This window comes from Ranitomeya variabilis, chromosome 4 (assembly GCF_051348905.1).
Source record: "Ranitomeya variabilis isolate aRanVar5 chromosome 4, aRanVar5.hap1, whole genome shotgun sequence".
Taxonomy (NCBI): domain Eukaryota; kingdom Metazoa; phylum Chordata; class Amphibia; order Anura; family Dendrobatidae; genus Ranitomeya; species Ranitomeya variabilis.
This window is the reverse complement of record NC_135235.1, coordinates 329445238-329455044: the sequence shown is the minus strand read 5'-3', so window position 1 is coordinate 329455044 and position 9807 is coordinate 329445238. Positions and strand designations below refer to the sequence as shown.

Here is a 9807-nt window from a genome sequence, read left to right as displayed (position 1 = left end):
CTTCGGACAAGCCTGGCCTCGGCACAGGAGGAAACTTTCAAAGGCTGTCCAGGCCGTGGAAGGCTAACAGTAGTTCCATAAGCCTTCCACTTCCGGATGATGCTCCCAACAGTGGAGACAGGTAGGCCCAACTCCTTGGAAAGGGTTTTGTACCCCTTGCCAGCCTTGTGACCCTCCACGATCTTGTCTCTGATGGCCTTGAAATGCTCCTTTGTCTTTCCCATGTTGACCATGTATGTGCTGTTCACAAGTTTGGGGAGGGTCTTAAATAGTCAGAAAAGGCTGGAAAAAGAGATAATTAATCCAAACATGTGAAGCTCATTGTTCTTTGTGCCTGAACTACTTCTTAATACTTTAGGGGAACCAAACAGAATTCTGGTGGGTTGAGGGGTTGAATAATAAATGACCCTCTGAAAAGACTTTTCACAATTTAAAAAAAAAAATAAACAAAGAAATAACATTCTTTTTTGCTGCAGTGCATTTCACACTTCCAGGCTGATCTACAGTCCAAATGTCACAATGCCAAGTTAATTCCAAATGTGTAAACCTGCTAAATCTGCAGGGGGTTGAATACTACTTGTAGGCACTGTACAGCGTCCAAAACCATCATGTGACCTTAATTTAAGAGGACAAAAAAATAAGGGATCGTTCACACATTTCGATTTTGCAGCAAAAAAGTGTCCCAGCAAAGTGAGTGAGATTTCAGAAACCTCAGGCACACGCTGCTTATTATTTCTTTGCAGATTTGAAGCAGTTTCAAAACAATCAATTCTTTTCAGCATTTTTTTACCCATTCTAATGAATTAGGAAAAAAATGCCTAAAAATGTACAGAATTTCTGGGTCTGTCTCGTGCATCCATCAGTCCGTCCTACTATGCGTCCAGGCAGCGGCTATCTTGGAATCCTAACAGAGTGCAGTATATAAAGCAGATTTTTTTGCTGTATAAAAGTATTTAGAAAAATGTTTAATATTTCAATGTGTATTATTTATTTTATTACAGTTTTTTGGAGAACCCCTTTAAGTAGTAAAGAAATAAAAATAAAAGCTATATATATAGACATGTTTGTTATTGAGGTATCTGCAAAAATGTCACCTGTGAGAATAAAAAATAATAATCTATTTATATAACGCCAACATATTCCGCAGTGTTTACAGAGATTATCAAAAATGATCTGCCTCTCCTCCAGAAAAATGCAACAAAAACATCGGCTGGTACCAGAAAAGCCATCAGCTCGCCAAGCAAACCCCCCAGACCTGACGAGGCTGAAGTTGGTTTCTTATTCATCAGTTTCTAATTTGGCAATGTTTTCTTTTCTGTTTTTTATAGGTTTAACAACAAAAAATAATCCTCACAATAATAACATACAACGAAGAGAGGAGCCCTGATGTGAATACGCTTAAAAACAGCTACAAAAAGTATAAGGGTATGTTTCCACCTTCAGGATGGCCGGCGGTTTAGACGGAGCAGCAAACCCGCTCCACCCTAAGCCCCGCCCCCTTCTGTGACGCGATGATGCCGGATGTGTTCATTGCACACATCTGGCATCATCGCACCCCACACATAGGGCCCTGTGATATACCTTGCGGCGGCGCCGCGGCGCCGCAAGGTACACGGACATGCTGCGATCTTAAAAGAAGCGCCACATGTCCGGAATCGCAGGGCCGCCGGGTGCGTGTTACCACGCATAGTGGAGATCGGATTTCATGAAATCCCCTCCACTATGCTGTAACATCTGGACGCTACGTGTTTGACGCTGCGGCTCTGCGCAGCGTCAAACACGCAGCGTTTCCTGCACGTGGACACATACCCTAAAACTGGCACAAAAATGGGCATCAAAGAGCTTAATGAAAGGGTTAAATGACTTTGGGCCACTGATACCACAATGCAGACATATAGAACAGGGAGCCCCACATCAAAACCAGGACCCTCCAGCCAGGCCCAAATGGGTGGAGGGCCCGGGGTTTGATGCCGGCATCACTATCTGTGTATTCTTAGTGTGAGATCAGTGGCCCAAAGTCATTTAACCCTTTCATTAACGCCCTTCGGTGCCCATTTTTGAGCCAGTTTTATGATTTTTGTATCTGTTTTTAAGTGTATTCACATCAGGGCGCCTCACTGCATTTTGTTATTATTGTGAGGATTATGTTTTGTTGTTAAACCTATAAGTGCATGTGTCCACGTGCAGGAAACGCAGCGTGTTTGACGCTGCGCAGAGCCGCAGCGTCAAACACGCAGCGTCCAAATGTTACAGCATAGTGGAGGGGATTTTATCAACACGCACCCGGCAGCCCTGCGATTCCGGACATGCTGCACATCTTTTAAGATCGCAGCATGTCCGTGTACCTTGCGGCGATGCTGCGCCGCCGCAAGGTATATCACAGGGCCCTATGTGTGGGGTGCGATGATGGCGGATGTGTGCAATGAACACATCCGGAATCATCGCGTCCCAGAAGGGGGCGGGGCTTAGCGCCGAGCGGGTTTGCAGCTCCGTCCAAACCGCCGGCCATCCTGAAGGTGGACACGTACCCTTAACAACAGAAAAGAAAAAATTGTCGAATAAGAAACCAGCGAATAAGAAACCAACTTTAGCCTGGTCCAGACCCGGGGATGTGAGAAGATGGTGACAACAACTAAAACCAACGACCATGAGCCAGCTGATTTATAGGACACAGATGACAAACGTTCACGCTAGGTATCGCTGGGAAGGGAATCAGCCATTATCAGGGCTTTACCATGTTGAACGGCACAAACACCACGTGCAGCTATGAGGACAGGAGAAAGCAAACATAAGTGATGTTTAGAAGATAAAAATGAAAACGCAAACAAAACACCCCAGAATGAATGGCTGTCAGTGGCCTGCGGTACCGCAGTAATGGGAGGGCATTTCTACAGAAGATGAAAACACCACGTGACGTGAGGACCTCGCTCAGGTGAGACCTTGCTCTGCGCATGCGTCGCCCCCAAACCGCAGCCGCATTATTTAAATCCCCGATACTCGCATTGTGCAGTACAAACTTTAACTCGCTCAAAAGAACTTAATTGGCCGGGGCTCCACCAATCAACAGCGTCCCAGCATTAACTCTATCCACAACGGCTCCAGAGGCTGACGACGCGTACACATGACTGAATGACTCGGTGCGATCTGCGCTCCTTTACTGCTGCCTGGAGACTGGTACTCGTACTTCCTGAAGCAAACTGCTGGAGGACCAACATGGCGGCGCCCTGAGTTGTGTGTTCGTTACTCACTGGAGCCGTGTGAGCAGCGACTTGTCCGGACTTTCCAGGAGGTGAAGAGCCGCAAATGGGCCCCAGGCGCTGCCTGTGCGGATCCGACAGCTGGTGACACTGTGCTCCTGAGAGGCCGGAGGTCAGCCCGATCCCCCCGCTGTGCTCCTGAGAGGCCGGAGGTCAGCCCGATCCCCCCGCTGTGCTGAGGCCGGAGGTCAGCCCGATCCCCCCGCTGTGCTGAGGCCGGAGGTCAGCCCGATGTGCTGAGGCCGGAGGTCAGCCCGATCCCTCCGCTGTGCTGAGGCCGGAGGTCAGCCCGATCCCCCCGCTATGCTGAGGCCGGAGGTCAGCCCGATCCCCCCCGCTATGCTGAGGCCGGAGGTCAGCCCGATCCCCCCGCTGTGCTGAGGCCGGAGGTCAGCCCGATCCCCCCGCTGTGCTCCTGAGAGGCCGGAGGTCAGCCCGATCCCCCCGCTGTGCTGAGACCGGAGGTCAGCCCGATCCCCCCGCTGTGCTGAGGCCGGAGGTCAGCCCGATCCCCCCGCTGTGCTCCTGAGAGGCCGGAGGTCAGCCCGATCCCCCCGCTGTGCTCCTGAGAGGCCGGAGGTCAGCCCGATCCCCCCCGCTGTGCTCCTGAGAGGCCGGAGGTCAGCCCGATCCCCCCGCTGTGAGCCCTCGGTAGATGCCGGCCCTGCTCCCCGGCCATGCAGGGCCTCCTGCTGCTGCTCAGTGGCCTGGGCTGGGGCCTGGACCTGCTGCTCTTCGTGCTGGACCTCAATTACTGGCTCGTCTCCTCGGTTGTGTCCCTCCTGTTTTGGACGATCCACTTCATCCTCAATCTGCCCGGCACCATCGCCCTGGGCTTGCTGCGCTGCTGGGAGAATGCACTGGTGTCGGCGGCCCTGCTGGGTGAGGCGTGTGGTAGCGTGGCGCTGGGCTCGGTGCACGCGGTGCTGGACGGTCTGCGGGGGCTTCTGTCAGGCCTGGACAGTTTACAGCTCGTCTGGAACCTGCTGTGCCACGTGTTGCTGCGGAGCAAGGAGATGATGCAGCGCGGCCTTCTCAATGTGGCGCTGTCCGGGCAGAACGTTCACCGCCAGGTGTGGGAGGCGCTGGGGATAGCCGGCAGCCTGGTGGCGTACATTGTGAACAGCATGGTGAACGTGTGCCTTATCGGCGTGCAGAACATGTTCTCGGCCGCCCTGGGCGCGTGGCTCACTGTGGTGAACGTCGTCTTGGTGGGGAAGGACATGATCGCAGCGCTGCTCTCCCAGATCTCCAGCACCGCCGTGGCCGTGGTCATTCTCTTCTGGACGCCATTTCAGTTGGCGGTGGATTTGCTGGTGTCCTGCAGTGCAGGCATCGGAGTCATCCTCTTCAGGCACCTGTATGAAGTCCTCCTGCTGCTCTTCTTAATTTGGGCTTCCCGTCTGATTCTCAGACCCTCGCCTGCATTGCATTCATTCCAGGAAAGACTTATCCGGCTCGGCCACGTTGTCCAGATAATCATCCATAATTTACTGAATGCCGAGGTCTGGAGGAGGGCGGCCGCCGGGTGTCTGCGGCTTGTCAGGATGTACAGAGCCGCGTGGGACAGAGACCGGAACCGGATGAGGACTAGAGCACAAAACACACCGGTGAGGGTGCCGAATCCAGCTGGACCTACCTGGGCGCACAATCCGCCACCTGCACGGGTGCACCAGAACGCCACACCTGAGCGGCGCCAGGCCCCGCAGAGACCACCCACATCTGAGCGGCGCCAGGCCCCGCAGAGACCACCCACACCTGAGCGGCGCCCAGCCTCACAGAGACCACCCACACCTGAGCGGCGCCCAGCCTCACAGAGACCACCCCCACCTGCGCCTCCACCCCACGCATCATCCTCTCGTGGGACAGAGAAAGCTGCAGAAGACCCCTGGAAGCTGCTAAAGCAGCAGGAGGAGAGCAAGAAGTGTGTGATCTGCCAGGACGAAAACAAGACTATCCTCCTGCTTCCATGCCGCCACCTGTGTCTGTGCTCCGAGTGCGCTGAGATCCTCCTGCAGCAGCCGATACTGCAGCGTAACTGTCCGCTGTGCCGGAAGATGATCCTGCAGACGCTCACCGTGTACATGTGATGACCTGTGTAACTGCAGGACATGGCGATGGCGGAGAATTACCGTAAACGGCACCCAATATTTTTTCTTCCTTTTTTAAAGCCTTGTTTTAATTGTTGGACACTGGATCATCATTTTTAAGAATGTGAAGAGCAAGGAGAATATTTTTCTACTCATTGAGAAGGTCTATGTGTCTGTGAAGCTGTGAAAGGATCGTAGACATTGGTGTGATGACCCGCAATGTTGTCACCTGATCATTCCACGTGTTTTGTAACAAATGTTGGATGTGACGACTTCCACGTTTAGTTTTGTAGTTTTCCGTGCGTTGTCCGGTCATTTCACACAGTACGACGTTCAGCAATGTTGCTGTGTTACGTGCCATTATTTCTCTAGGATTAAACCTGCTGTTAAGGACCAGTTTCTTACCATGTTTTTTTTAACCGTTGAAACAGATATTTAATTCCTTAAAGGGCCACTGTCACCCCCTCCAGCCGCTATAAACTAAAAGAGCCAGCTTGTGCAGCAGTAATGCTGCATTCTAACAAGGTGGCTCTTTTAGTTTTTGGTGCATGTATTCCCAAAATAAAGCGTTTTATAACTTCTCCAAAATACCTGTCTTTCGCCAGGGAGGCAGGTCCTCACCCCCCTGCTTGAAACACCACACTGCCGTCACTCACATCTTCAGGGGCGCCGGGCACCGCCCCCTCCGCGCTGTTTACCCATGAAATCCAGCGCCTGCGCTGTGTAGTAGTGTCTGGGGCAGGCGCAGTGAGCTCTGGCCGTCTGACCTCACATGCAGTCTTGCAGACTGCGCCTGCCCCAGCCAGTACTAAACAGCGCAGGCGCCAGATTAGAGTGGAAAACAGCGCAGAGGGGGCGGTGCCCGGCGCCCCTGAAGATTTGAGTGACGGCAGTGTGGCGTTTCAAGCAGGGGGGTGAGGACCCGCCTCCCTGGCGAAAGACAGGTATTTTGGAGAAGTTATAAAACGCTTTATTTTGGGAATACATGCACCAAAAACTAAAAGAGCCACCTTGTTAGAATGCAGCATCACTGCTGCACAAGGTGGCTCTTTTAGTTTATAACGGCTGGAGGGGGTGACAGTGGCTCTTTAAAGATGTCCCATAGACAACGCATGCGCAGGATCCTTACTGTCTGATTACTGGGTCCCAGCGGCGGGGATCTCAACTGATCTTGTGAACAAAGTCTCCTGTGGGATCTTGTGCGGCCACCATTCCCAGTAACGGAGCAGTGGTCACACACTTTGGAATGCTCGTTCTTAGAAGGGTGGTTGGAAGGCAATGTCATTTCCTCCTAACTGCTTATCTATTTGATGATATACTCTATTTTCTAATATATTTGCTGTAAAAATTCCCTACCGCTCCCTGACTACACGGTAACAGCTGGTGTATTTCTTCTCCCTATTTCATGTGTGGTGATGTTGTTTGAGAATCACCAGTGCATGCTGAGATACTCAGGGAAGTGTCATCAGAGCTGGAGGCAGAGGCTGCGGTCACTGTCACAGCCTCTGCCCCCTCTTTGGAATGAAGTGTCATCAGTGATGCCGCCTTGTCCCCCCCCCATGCAATGTGCGCAGCCCCTTGTCCCCCTGTGCGATGTGCACGGCCTCCTCTGTGTGCTTTGTTGATTGCTTAGATAAATAGTAATAAGCCGGGAGTGGTGTCACTATACCCAGCGGTGCAGGAAGGCAGCTCATCCCCCACAAGTGACGTCACTGGTCTCTGCTGCGTATAGGGACACCGCTGTGTTCCTGGCTTAGGCTATATGCACACGTTGCAGATTTGACTGGAATTTTCTGTGCAGATTCTGCATTTCTTGGCAGAAAACGCAGGTCAGAATCTGCACCTTTTTTTTGGTATGTGCACACGTTGCAGATTTCTTCCTTTTTTTTTTTTTTTGACCCCTGCAGATTTCTATTATGGAATAGGTGCAGAAACGCAGCAGATCTGCAAAAAGTGACATGGTCCTTTTTTTTTTTTTAATCTGCTGCGTTTTCAGTACAGAATTTTCCGCACCATTAGCACAGCATTTTTTTTTTTTGCCATTGATTTACATTGTACTCTAAATCACTTGCGGATCTGCAGCGTTTCTGCGCGGAAAAAAAAGCTGCAGATCTGCAGGAAATCTGCAACGTGTGCACATACCCTAAGGCTACTTTCACACATCAGGTTTTCACCGTCCGGCTCAATCCGGCAAATTTTGAAAATACCAGATCTGGCGAAATTTGCTGCCGGATCCGTTTTTTTTTTTTTCTCATAGACTTGTATTAGCACCAGATTGCGCCGGATGGCCTCACGTTTTGTCCGTTTTTCACCAGATCTGACACAAATTGGTTTTCCGGCATCTGAAAAAAACGTATACAGTAACTTTTTTTGTCTGCGGCAAAAAAACGGACAGTGGCTTTTGCTAGAATGGAAGCCTATGGGCGACGGATTCCGTTTTTTTTTAACTGAGCATGCTCCAATTTTTTTTTTGATCCAATTAGCTGGATAAGCTAGTCGGATCCGTCGGAAAAATGGATCCGTTGCATCAGTTTTTCACAATCTGCGATGGATCCATTTTTTTTCAGAATTCGCCGGATTTAGCCTGATGGCAAAAAACTGATGTGTGAAAGTAGCCTTATTACTATTCATCTTGGGCTACTTTCACACTAGTCCGTCGGTACGGGCCGTCGCAAACCGTCGGCCCGACGGACAGTGTGTTAATGTAGCACAACGGGGGCAGCGGATGCAGTTTTTCAACGCATCTGCTGCCCCATTGTGAGTTCCGGGGAGGGGGAGGTGGAGTTTCGGCCGCGCATGCACAGTCGAAAATGGCGGACTAGATGCACAAAAAAAGTTACATGGAACTTTTTTTGTGCCGACGGTCTGCCAAAACACGACGCATCTGTCGCACGACGGATGCAACGTGTGGCAATGCGTCGCTAATGCAAGTGTATGGAGAAAAAACGCATCCTGCGGGCAACTTTGCAGGATGCGTTTTTTCTCCAAAACGACGCATTGCGACGGACAGCAAACAACGCTAGTGTGAAAGTAGCCTTAGCTGACAACAGAGCACGCATAGGGAAGACAGCACGCTGTGCACATCACACGAGGGAGAAAAGGTACACAGTGACAGCACCACCCCTGAGCGGAACATCATTGATGACGCTTAGTTTCAGGCAGGGGCTGTGACAGTGACCGTAGCTGCTGCTCCCTGCTTAGCTGACACTTAGTTTGAGTATCTAAGTATGCACTGGGATACTCACAGGAAATAGGGAAAAATACACCAGCTGTTACCGTGTAGTCAGGGAGCGGTAGGGAATTTTTAAAGCAAATATATTAGAAAATAGCTTAGATTATAGCATCAGGTAGATAAGGAGTTAAAAGGCAAATTACATTGCCTTCGGACCACCCCTTTAAGATCAGTGGGGGTCCCAGTTGGACCCTTAGCAGTCATATCCCGTAAATATATATATTTATTGGACACTCCCTCTCATTTCTGCTTTGAGTTGTTTTCCAAAATCAAATTTGTGTTGTGTTGTATGTGGATTTTGGTTCGGATCCAGACACAGATTTAAAGGGAATCTGTCATCTACTTTTTCGTATATAAGCTGCGGCCACCGCCATTAGGGGCTTATCTACAACATTCTGGAATGCTGTAGATAAGCCCCCGATGTATCCTGAAAGATGAGAAAAAGAGGTTAGATTATACTCACCCAGGAGCGGTCTGGTCCGATGGGCGTCGTGGGTCCGGCGCCTCCTATCTTCATGCGATGATGTCCTCTTCCTTGCTTCTGTCGCAGCTTCGGTGCAGGCGTACTTTGTTTGCCCTGTTGAAGGCAGAGCAAAGTACTCGTGAAAGGGCAGATAAAGTACGCCTGCGCAGGAGCCGCGACAGGAAGCAAGGAAGAAGGACGTCATCGCATGAAGATAGGAGACGCCAGACCTGGACCGCGACTCCCATTGGACCCAGACCGCATCGGACCGCCCCTGGGTGAGTATAATCTAACCTGTTTTTCTCATCTTTAAGGATACATTGGGGGCTTATCTACAGCATTACAGAATGCTGTAAATAAGCCCCTAAAGGCGGTGGCCACAGCTTATATACGAAAAAGTAGGTGACAGATTTCCTTTAACTCTTTGCATCCCAATGACTTGTAAATAACATGTTGGGTTACAGGTTGAACTCTATGGATTTGTCTATCATTAACCTTAAAATCTATGAAATCCACTGTGAAAATCTGCGGCGTTCCTGCAGCAAGTAACAAATCCTACAAACCATGAGACTCCGCAGCAAGTTGTGGTTGAAAGCAGTCTGTTAAAAGCCAATTTCCGTACATTAGTGTTCTCTGCTGCCGAACTGCTGTGTGAATTGTCAAGTTCAACATGAAAACTATAGCACTGTGATTTCTCTAATGCCGCAGTGTTTGAGTCCAACATACCTGACTAACTTCATACAGCCCGTGCCTGACACACGCTGC

The 9807-nt window shown here is 50.4% G+C and overlaps 1 protein-coding gene across 4 annotated transcripts; it reads left to right on the top strand.

The window, feature by feature from the left end:
* The first annotated feature begins 2753 nt into the window (after positions 1–2753).
* On the top strand, positions 2754–5743 carry RNF26 (ring finger protein 26). Of its 4 annotated transcripts, none has more exons than XM_077250508.1 (2): positions 2754–3756; positions 3878–5743. In XM_077250508.1, exon 2 carries the CDS (start codon positions 3935–3937, stop codon positions 5345–5347), a length of 1413 nt encoding a protein of 470 aa, XP_077106623.1. In that variant the 5' UTR covers positions 2754–3756; positions 3878–3934; the 3' UTR covers positions 5348–5743. The 4 variants fall into 4 exon arrangements, with proteins under 4 accessions (XP_077106623.1, XP_077106626.1, XP_077106624.1 ...); XM_077250511.1 differs by having other exon boundaries at positions 2755–3369; positions 3445–5743; XM_077250509.1 differs by having other exon boundaries at positions 2755–3369; positions 3410–5743.
* The last annotated feature ends 4064 nt before the right edge of the window (positions 5744–9807 follow it).